At 37.3% G+C, this 18,142-nt stretch overlaps 1 protein-coding gene and 1 long non-coding RNA gene across 3 annotated transcripts in view; one reads left to right on the top strand and one right to left on the bottom strand.

Moving 5' to 3' along the window:
* Window positions 1–960, top strand: part of LOC106948243 (uncharacterized) — a 4,454-nt gene extending 3,494 nt beyond the window's left edge. Inside the window, exon 2 of the long non-coding RNA XR_001425135.1 lies at window positions 92–960. This is a non-coding gene — a long non-coding RNA (uncharacterized LOC106948243). The remainder of the gene's footprint in view (window positions 1–91) is intronic.
* The window catches only part of gucy1b1 (guanylate cyclase 1 soluble subunit beta 1), a 22,638-nt gene extending 4,814 nt beyond the window's left edge, over window positions 1–17,824 (bottom strand). For both annotated transcript variants that reach the window (XM_015033823.1, XM_015033822.1), the window contains exons 1-11: window positions 17,690–17,824; window positions 17,329–17,402; window positions 15,358–15,458; window positions 15,126–15,244; window positions 13,364–13,561; window positions 11,893–12,123; window positions 11,603–11,719; window positions 8,498–8,631; window positions 5,188–5,385; window positions 2,524–2,761; window positions 1,734–1,874 (exon numbers count right to left, since the gene is read on the bottom strand). In XM_015033823.1, coding sequence (XP_014889309.1) covers window positions 1,734–1,874; window positions 2,524–2,761; window positions 5,188–5,385; window positions 8,498–8,631; window positions 11,603–11,719; window positions 11,893–12,123; window positions 13,364–13,561; window positions 15,126–15,244; window positions 15,358–15,458; window positions 17,329–17,402; window positions 17,690–17,692 — 1,554 coding nt within the window. In that variant the 5' untranslated portion in view covers window positions 17,693–17,824. The remainder of the gene's footprint in view (window positions 1–1,733; window positions 1,875–2,523; window positions 2,762–5,187; window positions 5,386–8,497; window positions 8,632–11,602; window positions 11,720–11,892; window positions 12,124–13,363; window positions 13,562–15,125; window positions 15,245–15,357; window positions 15,459–17,328; window positions 17,403–17,689) is intronic.
* Between the last annotated feature and the right edge of the window lie 318 nt (window positions 17,825–18,142).

Raw genomic sequence — 18,142 nt, 5'->3', positions numbered from 1 at the left:
CCCCCCAATCCAAAACCAACTTTTGTCCGATTTAAATTTCAAAAAAAGGCCATGGGGGCAAAAAAAAAAAAAAAAGACATCTTTAAAAAAGAAAAACACTGCAGAAAAAATGTCTCAAAACATTAAAAGCATTAAGATAAAGAAGGGTTCAGGTTGTATTCGGCTTGCAAACAATAATTATAATTCTCTTGTCTTTTCAGTCTGTTCACACAACTCTAAGCTTTCAAATGAAAAGGTGCAACATTTAGTGGGTGGATATAAGATTCACTCTGCCAGGAATTTGTGCTCCAGGATCAAAATTAGAAATTATCTCTGTTTTTCTTGAGATAATTATCTTTAAATCTGCAGGAAGGACAACTTAGAGACTACGACTTATCCTCAGAGCTGTGGGCACTTCTCAGCGCTTGCTTTCCAGAAAGCATAGATGTGCTGTGAGTGTCTGGGACGAACAGGCATCTATTTTTGTCGCAAGCATCACGAGATGAGTTGAGCGAGCTCCTGCTACGTAACTGGACTCATCTTTTTTGCCAGAGCCACATCGTACAGTAAACATGCTTTCATTACCTAGATATTATTTTACAGTGGAAGGTTTCAACAGTCAAAGTTACAATAACAATTGACATCAGTCCATTAAACAAATGTTTCAGTCTCCCACCAACCTGTTATAATGCAAAAATATGTCTGGATGCATAGATATTCAAAAATGTATTCAAAGATTAATGAACAACAAAAAAAAAAAACACAAAACAGAGCTCCCAAGTGTTTGTATCATCTATGCCAAAGTAACAGATGCATTGCTAAAAAAGCTGCAGAAATAATTAAATATGTGAAGGAAAACAGACGGACAATCATTAAATTATGTGCCAAAACAGACAAACTGTTTCACCAACGCAAAACCATTTCACAGAGAAAGAAAACCCACTTACAGTCCTGCCTACTGTTAGTAAAAAAAAAAAAAAAGTGCCAATCTATTATATTATATATCTACTATATTGTGTAGTCAGTCGTGAGCACTCTAGATAAAGATGTGTTAAACCTTTCAAATCCATCCCTGTTTTACAGTTCAGTGTTTCCCTTAGGGACTTGGCTTTTTGGGGGAGAAGGGGGATAATTTTTGTGAAATACAAAGATTGCTCTATCTTGATTTCTTTAATTTTAGGCAATCGACAATCAGTCAATATTTACATTAGAAACTGACCTTATCCAATCTTTTCTACCACCACAAGGCTCTGATAGAGGGATATTCTTAATAGTCTGCTTACTGTTGCCAACTTTCCAACTCATTTGGTACAGAAACAAATCGGTATAGGCCAAAATCAGTCAGTCCATTTTCAATTTCGATCGGCCAGAAAACTGCAATCAATGCACTCATACTTTTTTTTTTCGAAACAGCGATCAGTTTGTACACCAACTGATTAATGATCATTAACACAAGGAAAATCTATTTAACACCTATTGAGTAACAACACAGGAATAAAACATCCATTTATTTTATGGCTTTTTACACACTTTTCCCACAGGTACTAATAAGTTGGTGAATTATCTAAAATTATTTCAAAATATAATTTTAGATAATATCACCTGATGTCACTCAACATTTTTTTTTTTGTGGAGTCCTAAAACCGTCTTCTATGCTTCTGCCTCTGAAAGTGTAAAGCATAGTATATGAATGCTTAGCCGTATATTCTGTGAGATTCCAATACTATTTTTATATTCTGTTTTCTTAATCACACCTGTACTGGCTCATCATCCACTTTGACTTGTCCTGCTATCTCCATCATATCAAGGGCAAGGTGGCAGATGGACTTGGCATGGTGCGTGCAAGGCTCTGGCAAACCGCTCACTGTCATGTACTTATCACCGACTGTTTCCACCTGTGAAAGACAAATAATTTCCCATTTAAATGTGGCATGATAAGTTAAAGTGCTTCTCTTTATTTAACGCTTCTTACAGAATTCCCACCTTTCTATAAAGGGAGCCTCCGTGAAGGTCAGAATGAACCGAAACAGCCCGTGAGTAAACACTTACATCAGCCACGAGGCATTCAGGGCTTCTCTTGAGGCCTGCTAATACCCCAGGACCACCAAGCCATTCAGTTTGTCGAGTAAATATTACTTCTTTTGGTGACCCAGAGTAGTGAAGCCGATCCCCTGGAAGTGCCAGGGTCTGTTTGACTTCTCAAAGTGCATTCTTGTCTGAAAGCCTGGGGTGTAAATCTGCTGCACCGGGTCTATAAAATTGTGCAGTCGCCCTGTAAAACTCCACTGAGTTTAGGAGTTAGAGCTAGTCATGAAAAAAAAAAAAAAAAAATCAAGATATAAATATACCTGTGCTGAGTTGTATGTGCAAGATTGTATAATTACTATTAATCACACTGGTACAAATAACCAGAGGACCAGAAGAGAAATTGTCATCTCAAAATAATCCTTGCTTCCTTTTTTTAATCCCACCTGTTTTTCTTAGTCCGAAATAAAATTACACAAAAGCCTGATAAACTGCGGTGGTAACGTTCTTGCTTCCAACCTTGTATACATAAGGGTTCTTCCGAGAGTCCGTCAAGATGTCGAAGCGCGTGTAAACATCGTTGAGCAGGTTAACTATCTTGATGGCTCCCTCAGCTGAGGCGTGCTTGCTGCAGAAAGCGTTGAATCCCACGATGCCGCTGAACAGGATGGTGACGTTGTCGTAACGCTTCGCCGGGACGGGGCGCTTGTGGCGCAGCTCGTTGGCAACAGATGGTGGCAGAACAGAATAGAGCAGCCTGAAAAGAGGAAGAGGAGCAAAAATGCTTTATTCAGAGCAGACACACAGTTATGCGGGGGGGTGGGGGAGGAATCAGGGCTTCCAGACTGAAGTTCATCTTATCAGCATCTCTTTTGTTCTCCCACTACCTTGTGGTAGCTTCACCATGCAAGCTGCTCTCAGATAATAAAAAAACGGGCTGGTGTTACTATGGTAACAGTTAGATCATGGCTGCCTTGTTAAAATCTAAGAAACTTTCCTGGTGCAATACACTTGAGGCATCAGGGGATGTGACGCATAACAATAACCTGTCAAAATATCTTCTGTTTATCAAATTAGTTTGGAATTTGTAGTTTAAATATGTTGAGTTTGTGTCTGATGAAGAGCAAAATCAGCTTCAGTTCTCCTGAATTTTCACACAGAGTAAAATGCCGGACCATCGAACTACCACCACCGTATTTGAGTCTAATGCTTTTCTTCTGAGACTGAGGCTTTCAGTACTGACAATATTGTTGCTCCTAAAATTACAATAAAAAACGAGGCCATCTGATTGGTACTGAAATAAATGAACCCTACAAAGATTTACTGAGATGCCAGTACATAAGAAACTTTAAAGCTGTAAACAACCTGCAGCTTATTTAAATATTAAGAGAACTTTATTCCGCATTTAGAGATGCTATGCTATGTGTAGAATAACATTATAGCTATCCAATGGCAACGAACTGGCACAACAGTCTTAAATACCATCATGCTCCACTGCTGTGATCATCTCCAGCTCCAGCCTTCTGCTATGACAGGCCAACTTCTAAACCATTTTAATCCTAACAGGGCCTGAAGATTAGCTTTGGTAAATATCAACCTGCATAATAAAGTCCGACCCCAGGTGCTCCTGTTGCCATGCAGCGTTCTGACAGCACTACGAGACTCAGACCTGTTTGTTTCTGTATCTCAACTGTTCCTGGTTTGGGGTTTGACCTTAATAGGGAATCCTTCACACTGCTTCTTTTTTTTTTTTTTTACATCACACTACAACATGCACTAATGAACAATCTAACACTTTGCTTTAACACCCATGTTGCAACAGAATGACTTTGAGGCTGACTCACAGCATTGAGATAATGACTAGGCTGCTGTATGTAATTAATTTCCTAAATGATGCACTACAGAGAAATAGTTTGCATACAGTGCTTGAACTGGGTGTGAATAATAATAATAAAAAAAGCTTTTCGTCAAACGGCTGCATCACATTTTCCATTTCACAATTTCCAGACTTGTGTTTATAAATATCTCTGACAATTGTCAGCCAATTTTTGAGTTATAGTAACAAAGGTTTGCTTCACTCTTTAAAAAAAAAAAACCTCAAAATTATTATCAAAGGCATGTTCATCTGTGAAATTCATGCTTTGTTAATTAACTTAATGATATCTGAAGTGGTTGTCCCCCTCATTTTCTATCATGACATATTTTGGTGCATAGGAACTGTGTCCAAGTGTGGGAAAATGTTCTAACATACCTCCGAAGTAATGTTTAAACTGGGGTGCTTCAAATTTCTTAAAATGTAAAAAAAAAATCATTATAAGTGTGATCAATTTTAGAGGAGAAATTGCACCTATAAAATCTCTTTCTTCTGTTTAACCCGTTTTCCACTGAGGAGCATTTCTGATTTTATTCTTATTTATTGTGTAACATGAAAAAGGACAGAACGGAAAAAATGAGAAAACCGAGAGCCATTGTGTGTTAAATATGTGACTGTTGGTAGTTTTGGTGAAAAACATTATTTTGATCTAATGTACTGACATTTAGATTAATTTGCGTGCCATTCATTTTAGGTGGATACAATAGCTAGCTCCACTATTAAAAGCCTCTGGAATTTATTGTGCCATTGACATTTATTGGTCACTCTGTTAACAATGCGTTAAAAACCTTAAGTACAAATTTATTTCACATTTAAGCAGTATAATCTCACACTTATTTTGGTGCCTTTATTCAGCGAGAAAAAACTAAATCTCAAGAGAACAAATAAAAACAACAATTCAGCTTCAACGTAAAAATCATGATATGTTTGTTATTGTAGTTTCGATACAATTAAAATGACAGTAAAAAACTGGTTTTGAAACGGACAAATACTTTGTAAGGAAAATTTTCTATTTTAAAAAAAATTAATAATTAAAAAAATATTTTATTTTTATTTTCTGTCTGCTATGAACAGCTATACTTGCAGGGAAAATGTGTACTGTTGTAGCAGGAGGTTTCCCAAATTCAGTACAAGAGCTTCAAACGGACACAACTGCTCAAGTAAGACTGAGACAAATGATCTCAAGGTTGACCAAATCTCTGAGACAACCACTGATATCTTGAGGCCTTTGTAGCTGGGGAAGGGATAATAGTGGAGGGTGCTGGTTGTGAGGTTAAAGCTAACTCATTTTTACGCAAGAAACGGGAAACCTGTCCGTCTTCTTCTTCTCGTCCTCCAGGGCCCGCAGTGTGTGCTGGAGGCGATCCGTCAAAATTTCCAGCTCCTGCGTTAGCTTGTACTCCTCACGAAACTGTTCCCCCAGCAGCACCAGGTCACGCGTGGCGTCATGTAGCGGGATGTCACTCAGGTAGAGCCCCCTCCTCGTCAGATCGTCCAGGTTCATAACACTAACCACAGAAACGCGCAGCAAATCGAGACAGAAAGGAGAAAACGGTGAATTTTAGAGCTATTTTTATATATAAACTGAAATAAGCACTTCTCTGGTTAAACAGAAACTACTCGTACTCTTCTCTGAAAGGGAATAAAATAAATAGATCACGGAGCAGTGATGTCATCACTCTGGCAGAGCCGTCTGCCTCCTAATAAATGATCTTGTTCAGTGAGGTCAGACACAGCTCGATATGACTCCCCCTGATAAGATGAATGGGAAATGTTCATGCTTTTAGCTCCCGTGGGTTAGTTTTGTCTGGACAGGCACCTTTTAGCAAAACCACTTGAAAGCCCGTTTAGACAAATAGGACAAGGTCCACAGAACATTACTTTCCTGCAACAATTATGTCAGCAAATTCCCCAAAAAGGTCATGCCAGGAGGCTAATGGAGGCCACGATGAATTATCCCAAGTATCTACCTACTTATCATCTTCTTCTCTAATTTTTCTCTCTTACCATTTAACTACATGTGTGTTTATAAAAGGCTGGAGAGAAAAAAAAATCCTAAACTTAAAATCAAATACCTGCACTACAACAGAAATTTATATCAAAATATTTTGGTGCAGACATTTTGATGTTTTTTTTAAAAGTCCTTTTACCTTTTTTATTTGCTCATATGCAAACATTATGTGCTGTGCAAATCCAAAACACATCATCCCTGTCATGAAACAACTGTAGAGGCAGCATCATGCTGTGGTTATCCTGTTCCCTATCAGGGTCCGGGAAGTTGGTTGGAGTGGATGGGAAGATAGATGGAGCTAGATTCTAGAAGAAAATCTGTTCTAGGCTGCAAAGGTTCACCATTCAGTGGGGAAACTAACATAAACATGCAGTCAAAAGTACATATCAAAACATAACCATGGTTACATCAAGTCTAAGCAATTGTAATATTTTCCCTCTGACATACTGCTTTATGTTATAGTCCATCGCATACAAGCCAAATCCAGTACATTAAAGCTTTTGGTCATAATGCCACAAACTGTTCAGAAGTTTAAATAATTGTAACTGATTATTCTTCATCACATATATTCTCATCTAGTTTCTTGCATTTTTGTGAAGCCTTCATGCTTGGCTCTGTCAGAACAAATCGACTCCCTTCAGTGAATCTGGGTTATATAATGAACTGTTTCAACAGAACAGTCTCTTCTCACCAACAGTCTGCTTCAGCAACAACACATTTCTTCAACTCCGTTTGGCATGCAGTTCACTCACTTGTTCTCAGAAAATCTGCTTCCTGACTGTTAGACTTGGAGGCTAACGAGGGTTAAATGGCATCAACACGATTAAGATTGAAATATTTCAGCAAGTATCTGGTGGAAGCAGTGGATTGGGCGTTTTCTTGTTTTCATGTTTGCAGAAACAGCTCAGTTTTTGAGCTACAGATGATTTTCTTCAAACATTTGTCATATCTCTGCACGGAAATATGACAAGATTATGCATGCCGCAAAAAAACTAAATCAACTTCAAGAAACTAAATCACTAGATTGAGTCCAAATATATACACTTTAAACCTCGTTGTAGAATCAAGCAATTACTCTCTAGCTAAAGGTGAAGCAGCCAGGATATTAATGGCTGACCTCCCTCCCTCTGTGGGATTCAGTCCACCCACTTCTAACCTCTGTTGTCATGAAACAATCTGGCAACATGAACACAGACCTTTTCAAAGCAAGCAGAGCTACGACTTTCCTCTACTCAATAATCCACTTCCTTTAAGTTTAACCTTTAGTTCAGATTAGTCGAGCCGTTTATTAGCTTTTTCAAAGCTTGCAATTTTGATGTAACTTTAAGTTTGGACTCTTTATTTTGGTCTACATTCTGTGACACTGTGGTTTCTTCTAGATTTTACTTTAACCCCTAAGTATAAATCAACAAAACATATACAGCAATTACATCAGGGATCCTCTATTCATTTTGAATTCAAGTCCAGTCTTCTGCTTTATCTAAGCTTATGGTTTTTGATGAACAATGATTACCTACGAGCGCATTGGAGACGAACGGCTCGGATGCAGCTGGTCGTAGAAAACCGTTCAAGGAAGCTGTGTGCGCTCTGTTCTGAGCTAATCTGAAGGCCACATGAGGTTTGGAGATCTACAGCTGCTGACTCTGCAGAAAGCAACCTCAAGACTCCGCACTGTGGTTTTACATGACCTCCCAATTTGAATTGCAGTGCCTCCAATTATTTTCCACTTTGATATAATGCCACTAATACTGGCTTGTTGAATACTTAGTGGTGAGAAAGATTCAGTTGGCATCCCACATTGTTACCACACCGGAAATCACCGATCTCCTAACAGTGACCAGTTATTTTAGACATGCTCGCAGAAGCACTCTGCGCCCCTCAGTGTTGGACTTTACACACTTGTGGACATAAACGTGTTCTGAACACCTGAATTCAATTATTTGGAGGGATGAACAAATACTTTTGGAAAGAAAGTGTCAGACATTTGGTTAGACAGCTATCCTCCAAAAACAATAAGAAAATAAATAACATGTTCAACTTTTTCTAGAAGAAAGGGAAAATGTATGGTAAAACAGGAGAGGGACAATCTGAGGCAGGACAAGATCTTACAATATTATTTAGTGAGCTGTGAACCAAAATATAAAGCATGATCAAAGGGAGCAGTGAAAATAAAAAGGGTTCAAAAACTGCCCTGTTAATCTTCATCTCAGATATCCAGCAAATAATCTATGACCAGTACGGCTGCATTTCAAATCAAAAATGGCAAATCAGAATTAGATTCACTGTTTTACTCTCCTAAGATAGCCAGTTCTGTGACGAACGCCAGCAGATCAGGAAATCAAGGTAATGTTGTATTTACAAAAAAAAAAAAAAAAAGTAGATCAATGAATAAATTACTTTCAAACAGGAATTATTTTCATTCGTACATCTGTTCCTGCTACTAATTGAAACTCATCTGAGACATGAGGTGCAAAGCTATTATAGATTTTATTAGCCAGGTAGATTATTAGATTATAATTCACCAGAAAGAGGTGTGTGAAGCGGAGCTGCGGTTTGAGTGCACATATCAGCTGTAGCTTGTGTGAAAACAGAGAGCGCAGTAGGTTTACCTGGGCGAGCAAAGGAAAAGGATGTTCTCTGCCTCAGGCAAATAAATCATCTGCCCTTTCAGTCTCAGACAGCTGATCTCCACCCCTGTCAGCTCGTCCTCATTCTCCACAGTCTCCACATTTAGTAGGCCCTCCTGTCAGGAATACATCACACTTATGAATATTTCATTACACTGTATGTTCTTTTCTAAATCGCACTCAAATCTGGCAGCCTTTGTTTGAATTTTAGATTTCAATGCACACAAAACATGATGAAGTCCTCTGTCACGCAACGCCGGGGTTTTATTTATTAATTTATTTTAAAGGACTATAATCCACATGCAGAGAGTCTAACTTGAATCCTAAACAGTTATCTTTATCTTATTAGAAAGTCTTACAAAAACATTTTCTTAATCTCTGAATCAGTTTCCTCTATACTGCTTTTTTTTTGTCATAGTATGCAATATTCACATAAAATGATCATTTTCCTCCCATCATAAAATGCATTCCAACATTTTCAGTTGTTCACATAGATCTTGTCTGCATGAACTGCATCAATGAAACCCACTGCTAAACCCCATGCTGTTGCTAAAAATATCAGTGACCTTATTAATATTTAAGACGACCCATTATGCACAGTTCAGCATCTTTATTTTTGAAACTATAACTCTACTATGCTAGATGTGCATAATTCATATATTAAAAACAAATATTTTTTTTCTGGACTACTGGTATTTTTTTGAGATCCAGCATTCGATCCATCAACAGAAACAAACTGTTACAACTCCGGTCCTTTTAAGGACAAACTCTGTTGAACATCTACATTCTCCTGATAAGGAGGACTGAAGAGGTTCATGTTTATCTCTCAAGTAAAAGGAAAAGAAAAAAAAAAAAACGTTAAACTTGAAAGAGATGTTCCATCTCATTTCACAAATGCTCCATTATTTTATCATCTCAGCAATGTTCCACTGACAAACAATTTGTTTTGAAGTATGAAGAGCATGTTATGCAAATATTACAGTTAGTTCTGTTGACATAAAATAATCATTACCGAAGTATTTTTAACAAATACTTTGCTTTTTTTAAATTATCCAGTAAATCTGAATTAGTAATCCAGGACTTCTTGCTGTGACATGACATAGAGGACCATTTCTTTTAGCCACTCCTCAAAACAGGAAACACACGTCAAGCAAGACACGTGTTCATTTGTATAAGTCACGAAACAGCAACAATCTACAGTCAGAGAGAATAATTAAAACATTTCAAACAATCATAACTGTGGCTGAATGAAGACCAAAGTTTTTACTCACAGTGAGAAACATAGTAAAAAAAAAAAAAAAACTGAAGTGTTATAAAACTGTAGCGGAAACTTCACACAGCAGTTTGAGGGTTTGTTTATTTTGAGGCTTTTAATGCATAATTACAAGGGGTGTCAATAAATGTGAAGAGTGTTGCAATTACAGTTTCACTTACATTATCTGAAATCATTTCTGCTGTTGCAATAGTAATGATTCACAGAAGCTGAGGGCAGGCATGCTCACTATAAATATTTGTTGTGTGGTTGTCTCAAGACAGCAAGAAAAATGTGTTATCGTGAGAAAACAAGAGTCATTGTCTCTTCATAACGGTATATTTGCTTGGGGGAGAAATGATACGTTTCTGAGCTCCCAAGAAAATACTTCAATGAGCAGTGCTTCGTTTCTCCCATTTAACAACTGACTGAGTTAACCATAACTACCTACATCAGGTCTTTGATGAGGATTTAATGTGCTTAACCCCAGGACCCGAAAAGCTTAAGAAAAACTGTGAGTCTGATGTGCTCAGTGGGTTGATTATATCAGGCTTTACAGGAAAAGAGCTTCATAAACCTGTACAGAATCTGACAGGGAGTCAGAGTAGTAGAGCAACTATTTCTGTGCTTTTACAGATCCAGTAATGAGCTTGGTCACAGTCTTTTTGAACCACCAGATGAAACAACCGTGTGCATAACTTCATTTAATTAGCAGCTGAAAGATATGACTGGCTATTTGTAGATTGGAGAAAAGCAAAAAAAAAAAAAAAAAACTAGTCTGGTTATATTAATAAATTGAGCATCAGCGGTAAAGAGAAAATTAATTTATCTATTTATTAGTTGGAGTCAAAAGGTTTAATTTCCTTTTAAAACTGATCTTTGACATGAAGAAAAATCTTTCCGAAAAGAAGGCATCATTTGATCTTAAAATATATTTAACCCATGACAAAGCACCTTTTTCCATTCTGCAGTTTGCCTTTGTCTATACAATAACAATTACAATGTAACTGGATTGCCAATAATCCCAGCAGGATTCTATTCTTCAAAGGATACATAATATATCCCTTTTAGTACGTAGAACTGAGACCCAAATTTATCAGAAACAACAAGTATTGATTATTAGCACATTGGTCAATTTTTATGATTTCTCTAGAAAACTATTCGTATTCAGTACCTAGCAAAAGTATTTAACTTTGCACATTTTGTCATGTTACAACTACAGACATCAGTTTATGTTCTTGAAATATTTATATTACAGATCATCACACACCAGCAGATAACTGTTGAGATGGAAGAAAAAATATCATTTGTTTTCAGCAACTAGAAAATGTAAAAAAGAAAGTTTATTTTTATTTTTTAAAAGTAAAAAAAATATATAAACATCTGAAAAGTGTGGCATGTATCTGTATTAAGCCCCAGTCATTAGTTGTATGCAGCTCTGTGCAGGTTTTCTTCCAGGATTGTCCTATATTTAGCTCAAAACACCTTGCAGTCAACTTTTACCAGTTTCCCTGTTCCCAAAGAACAAAATCCCCACATTATGTTCAGTTATGCTTTTCGTTCACATGCAGAATTTAGCGCAACTGATTGCACTAAATTTTATCCATAGGGCTGAACAAAACTCTTGAGATTTTTATGTGCATAAGTAATTGCAAATTGTTCTGTTCACCTACCACATAAACTCCTCATAGAATATACTGTTGGGTTGCAATTTGTAATGACAAAATGTGAAAAAGTTGAATACTTTTGCGAGGCCCTTTGCAAGCAAAATATAGACATGTTTCAGAACAAAAAGCAGGACTTAAATAAAGCCCTTTCTGATATCTGACATCTACCTTGCTCCGCAGAACAAACACAGTGTTGATGTGGGACAGGATGCCGTGAAAGCTGAAGTCAATGTGCGGACGAACCAAAGAAAAAACGGAAGGGAGGATGCAGGCACCAGGCTGGAGCTGAGGAACAAAACAACATTTTCAATTTAGAGTTAGTTGCACGTCGCACAAAGAGAAATTAAACTGTTATTGTGCCGATACAGCAAAGGAAAACAACAACCAAGTGCTGACTTAATATCAAATCCCACATTTTACAGTGGCGTGCGCCGTGTTGGCTGGATGTGAATGCACACCTGCGGCAGGACCCTGTATATGGCGTTCCCACACTGTGTGAGCATCAGGTCTTTGTCAAACATGAGGTGAAACGGAAAGGCCTTGCAGAACGTGTATGGGCTGATCCGAGTCTCCTGTGTGCCGTTCTCCTCAAAACCGTCGAGATCTTCATAGAACGCCTCCTCCTCAGAGTCCTTCTCCTCAATCAGAAACTTGATGTGGTCACACTCCTCACTCTTCGGTTGGATCACCTGCACCAAGAGCATCCATCACTTAAAGAACGATCTACAACACGGCTTTAACCCTTGTGGTCTCTTCAACCATATTGGCCTATTATATATACTCTTGGTTAGAGGAAAATAAGTCTAGAAATGTCAGGGGTATTAGTAATTTTGGCCTTAACTGTAAGAGTTAAAGATAGGTATTGCTATACAAGTAAACTGACCAAATAAAAAAAAAAAGGTTGAAAGATATGGGGGTTCAAGGTGCATAAGAAGTAAATAAAGGATAATAATACAATTAAAAACTAAAATATATCCTAAAGATGATCAATGCTCCTTACAAAAACTAAATGAGGGAATCATTAATTTCATGTCTTCCATATTAAATCAGGAGGGCAATAAATGGCATTTCTGTGGGTTTATGAGCATAAGGCGTACTGACGTCGAGCTGCTGTCTCTGCACCCTGTTTCCACAGCAACGGTGGCTAATATTTTCAGAAAATTGGGTGTCACATTTGGAGCGTCTGCCATTTTCTGTTCTTTCACAGCACACACAACGGTTGAAAAAATATTATCTTGTCCGCCCAACATGATTAGGTCTGGGAGAAAATGTCACTGTTGTAATAAGGAGGCACATCCATGCAAGCTCACTGGATGTCTGAGAAGGAAAAAAAAAGAAAACGACAAGCTTCTGTGACCGGATGAATGGGATCTGTCGGGTGAACATTAAAATGCGATTAAAAATACCAATACCACCTAGTTGAGACATTAGGCGTGACAGGTGCTTATTCTTCTTAGTCAATATCCAATTAGCCAGTCTAAATCTATTTTATGTGCTGTAAAAGTTAGACAAAGTTAAACTAGACAGAGGAACAAAAAAAAAAAAAACCCTGAAAAGGCAGCCAGTCTCTTGCCTGTGACTCTATAACTTAGATCTAAAAATATCCTCTGACTCACTGGCATTAGCCAAAAACTGAGCTGCATTTATCACAGCATTTCCGTTTGAGTATTTGGGGGGGAGGGGAATCTTCTGTTTAATTCCTACATCAGATCCTCTTCAATTATATTTGGAGTCATAAACTGTCACATTCTTATACAAAGCACCACAGATACTTCAAAAGCCTTATTGAACATTGTAGCCATAAATCAGAAGGGGGCTTTAAGTCAGCTTCATTTATCATCATGATCAGCAGCAGCAGAAGCAGCAGAAGCAGACTGGACCATTAGCGTGCGGTGTCTTTCGCCAGAGCAGGAAAATAACGACGCTGACCTTCATCTCTATCTCTGTGCCATGGATTTGTTGAGCGACTGTTTTAATGATGCCAATCACAATATCCTGCAATCCTTCTCTCTCTGAGTAGTAGTGGAGGATCAGGTTGTTTCCCTTCTCTGCGTCGGTGCAGCGAAACGACGGGGCCCTCATCCCGGGGTAAATGGTGCCCAGGTGGTCGTGTAGGGCATCCAGGTTCTGCAAATTCAGATGAAAAATTCAACAAATAATCACAGTAAACTAGAGGGAAGTAATGGTTTACGTTTTGTTTTTTTTCTTCTTCTTTGTTTACAACTCCTTATGGAATATCTGTGTGAGTTCTCAGTCCTCTCTTTGGCTCTGTTGGCTATTCTAGAGCAGATGGCCGTGAAATATATAGTTCTTGTGGAAAAAAGACAATATTCAGATTCTTTTGTCACAATAAGATAATTCATTTTCACATTTTAATAAGCAGGGAAACCTGCGTAAACAATTATGACACAGGTTTTATCTTAAATGCAGCAAACACAAAATGTTGTATTTGAACAGAAGAATTTCTAAAAGTATCCAAGTATTTTCCCATCACCGTGTAGCTGTGTATTCAACTTTAGCTCTGCGACTACTTCACCTCACAGAGTAAGGGACCAAGCCACATAAAACATACAACAACATTAAGGGACGCACTACACTCCCTCCACCAGGCTGTGCGACAGGAAATTGTAATCAACAGGAGGTTTTGATTTGATAGTATAAACTTTGTTTATTATTTATGACTGAACCGCAGAGGACATCCTGCATAGCGGAGCAGAAAAGGAGCTGTTCTTTAACAGAATAACACACCCTCATCAAAATGATGACCTTGCATTGCTCTGAATTTTCTAGTTGTTTCTTTCATTAATTTAACCATTTGTGATGTGATCTCCAGAAAAACACACATATTCACCTACTCTGAATTATTTGTCAGGTTACTGCTGACACGAAACAAAGACTTTATTGCTTAGGAACTGTTTCCCCTTCATTGCTGAGCAGCTGCGGCATTTCTGCCTCACAGTAACCGCTGTGCAGTTAGTGGCTCGCAGCATGCAGCAGCTCCCAGTGAGCGAGATGTTTGCACGCGTAGTTGTTTTGTGGTTGCACAATACAGAAAATAAAGTAAAAAAAAAAAAAGGAACATCTTAACTTTTTATAGATGGAAAAAAATATATATATATATATTTTAATTATTTTTTTCCTTGTTATAAAAATGCAAAAAAATGTCTGGGCTGGATTTTTTCTTTTCCATACAGCTACAGCAAAAATGACAATGAATTTGGAAGGATATGTAAAGCACCTTAATTTCCCTCAATTCAGCACTTCTGAAAATTTTAACTACAAACCAAAACTTAATATCAACTGAAGAGTTTTTTGTTGACTTATTTCTGGTTGCAAGGAAGACTAGTCTTTATTTTTTGTGAAGAGCAACATTGCACTTTAAAGATGGAGGTTATGATGGAGGAATGACTGCAAGAGTTACTGCTGCTGCTGCTTTACAGTCCAAAGCCTTCTGGGTAAATTCTCAGGTCAGGCCTTTCTAAGTGGCATTTACAGGTGCGGTTGTGTTGTTTCTTGAGGTTATAAAGTTATAAAGCCTTACACCAGCTTTACCATGATGATAAAGCATCACCAAACCACAGAGAATGCTTTTCACACTAAGACCGTATTATTTTAAGTACATAGGTTTCACAGTTTTTGTTGCAAGTCAAAAACGTAAAAGGTTTTGCATTAACTCTCTGCAAGAGCCTACCTGCAGGAACTCTCGAACATTTGAGCCCAGCACACGCAATATGGTGTCATAGCCTGACTCCTGGCAAAATTCAAAAAACATCTTTCCGAACATCTGCAAGATTTCGCCTGCATCGACCTCTGAAAAACAAGATGAAAACATACTCATGCCTGACCATGTGATTCAGTCTGCACGTTATGAATTATTTCCTTTTAGTCACTTTCCAGCAGTTAAAAAATGTACAGTCACTTACTCAGAACTTTACTTGCAGCTGCAACAAGATCGTACGTCTTAGCATCCTCGTATATGATTCGAACAAGAAACTGACCCTCAATGTCAAGCTGAGCTTCCCTCCTGCAAACACAGAAACACTGTCACAGGAAAACATCTCAGCAAGCAGCTTTGACTTTATTTTCTACTTTTAATAGAATGGCTAAATAGCAAAATATTTGTCTTTTATTGGAAACGTTGGTCTGTAAGGTCTTAACTAACATTATAGTGTAATAAAAATGTTTTTTTTTGTCGTTATTTTTTAAATTTCCCTTGAAAATCAGTGGTGGTGTTTAGCTACAATAAGGGAAGCAAAATGATTTACAGGCCTGACGAGCAACCCGCAGTCTTATCAGAATGTGCTACAGCTGCAAAAACATACCAGACCTTGAAATGTTTTGCAAAGAAAACAAGAATTCAGTCTTGCTTCGGTCAGCTTGTGATAACATTGAAAGAAAAAGAGCAAAATTTTACAAGCTGCGCTTTAGCTAAAAGTGAGTCCCATCTGCAGTCATCGCACACATCCGTGCACATTAGATTTATTTTTTTTTTTGTACTGGCTGACTACTTTAAAAACATTTACACAAGGCAGCTGCTGCTCTCGTTTCCCTTACCTTCTATTTTAGGATGGGTCAATTTGAGTTCAGTCAGATTAAAAAAAACAAACCTAGTCTGAGCCAAATTTTTCAACACGCTGAAAAATGTTACTGTTATACTTACTTGTTACAATGATCGCACAGAAATTACCTTCTTTACATGCAACACAGCATATCAGGTTTGCAACATGCAGCTCAGACGGACGTCCAGCAATACCTAAACTCACTGACTTACATGGAAACATTTTGAGGGCAACAGTTAAGGGGTTAAATTGTTCAAACAGTGTGCATTCCAGCAAATAATGATAATTATATTTATATTTGATGTCAAAACAGAAAGGTTTTTGTCTGACATTATGATTACCTAATTAGAGTAAAATCTATTCCTTTATCTCTTCCATTCCACCACTGGATGAATATTATTCTTAGGTAAGAAGAAATTATTTCCTTAATGATTTGAGACTCACTGAAAGTGTGTTAACGGAGGACTATATTTAATCGACAGAATTTACAGAAAATCATTAGACCACTTAACCTGTCATTAATATTTTTAGACTGTGAGAGGAAGCTGGAGTACCAGGAGCGAACCTACGCATGCATGGGGATAACATGCAAACTCCATGCAGAAAGACACAAAGCAGTGATTTTAGCGGTGCTAAAATTGTGTCCAACCTTCTTGTATGATCAACTAACAGCAAATGAAAAAGATCCAAAAATTAAGGTTTAATAACTGATGTAATATGAAAAAAATAATTGATTTCACTTAAATGATGGAATTAAGTGACTAAATTGTTTAAGTCAGTGCTAAAATAAAATTGTAACTTAATTAGCTAGTTTATTAATTCCATTTTTTAAAGACACATATGGGTAAATACCAGAATAAATTTGTAATACCAAAAGTCTTTGGTTCATACAAACTTTAGCTATATAAGTGTGCCTTGTACTGCTGTTATTAAGAACATAATGGATGTATGAATGATTCATATGAAACTTCAAATAAAAATAATATTAAAAAGAGAGCTCTATTGTCAATTAAGTGGTCGTAATTTAACTAAAAAAGTAGAACATTTATCAAAGGACATAGACTGAAAATTTCTTGAAATGTTTAGAAAAAGATAAAGATGATCTCTTATAGATTCTATTTTAAAATGCCGTTACTTTATATTTCTAAACCAACACAGATCATTTCTATCAATTGAAATCTACTTTAATTTTCTCTCTAATAAGCCATTTGAAAGACTTGCTGTTATTACAGCGTTAACTAACAAGCAAATATGAAGGCACTCTGTAGTAATTCAGTGCTTTTGAGCCTGCTTTACGCGGAAAAATCATCTGAAAGCAGCACAAACACAACTCACTTGATGTCTTCCCATACTTCTGGGCCGTAATTCCGTAAAACCAGAAGCTCCAGGGCGTGATTCACAAACCCGTACTAGAAACGAAGGGAAAAAAGGACCAACGTCAATATTATTCCATGCAATTAGTTTCCAACAGCTAGGTATGTCTATATATAGCTTATGCATGCAGGATATCTGCTGGTAAAATATGTGCATATTGTATCCACCTGTTTAGGATAGCACTACAATGTTATTCAGTTACTGTAGCTTGTAACCGCTGTTCTCCCAACAGGAAATGTCAAACGCTTATAGGTTGGACTACGAGGCGAAAACCAAATTTTCTCAGCATTCAGATAGAAGAGAGAAGTCAATGTGTACGTACCATGGTGAGCGCTGCTTTTCTGCCTCTTTATTTTTCAATAAAAAACCGCTGAATTAAGCAAAACCTTCATGGTTTGGTCCAGATGCTGAGAGCCTCTGAGTCCATCCCAACTATTTTTGCCAGCACTTTACGGACAGCAGATCTGTCCAATAGCATATCAGGAATAATATAACGTCAGCTGTGATTGACCAATCAAAACCGAGAGGAAGGTAGCGTACTACAAATGATGCTAGTCAACCTGCGATTCTCGCAGATGTTTGTTTTTCTTGGCACCTGCTTTATATGTGGATGTTTAATCTTGTAATAAATATGTGATTATATTTACGATGCCGCCTTTATTGTAAGCTGTAAGATATTAAGGCGTAAAAGGAATGTTAGCAATACATTGCCAAAGTACCCCTTAAAAAAATAATAATAATAATAAAAAAAAAAAAATAAAAAAAAAAAAAATAT

The sequence above is a fragment of the Poecilia latipinna genome, unplaced genomic scaffold, assembly GCF_001443285.1.
Source record: "Poecilia latipinna isolate Pla-1442-1.1 unplaced genomic scaffold, P_latipinna-1.0 Scaffold280, whole genome shotgun sequence".
NCBI classification, from domain to species: domain Eukaryota; kingdom Metazoa; phylum Chordata; class Actinopteri; order Cyprinodontiformes; family Poeciliidae; genus Poecilia; species Poecilia latipinna.
The sequence above is the reverse complement of the archived record's forward strand: the minus strand, read 5'-3'. Positions and strand labels throughout refer to the sequence as shown.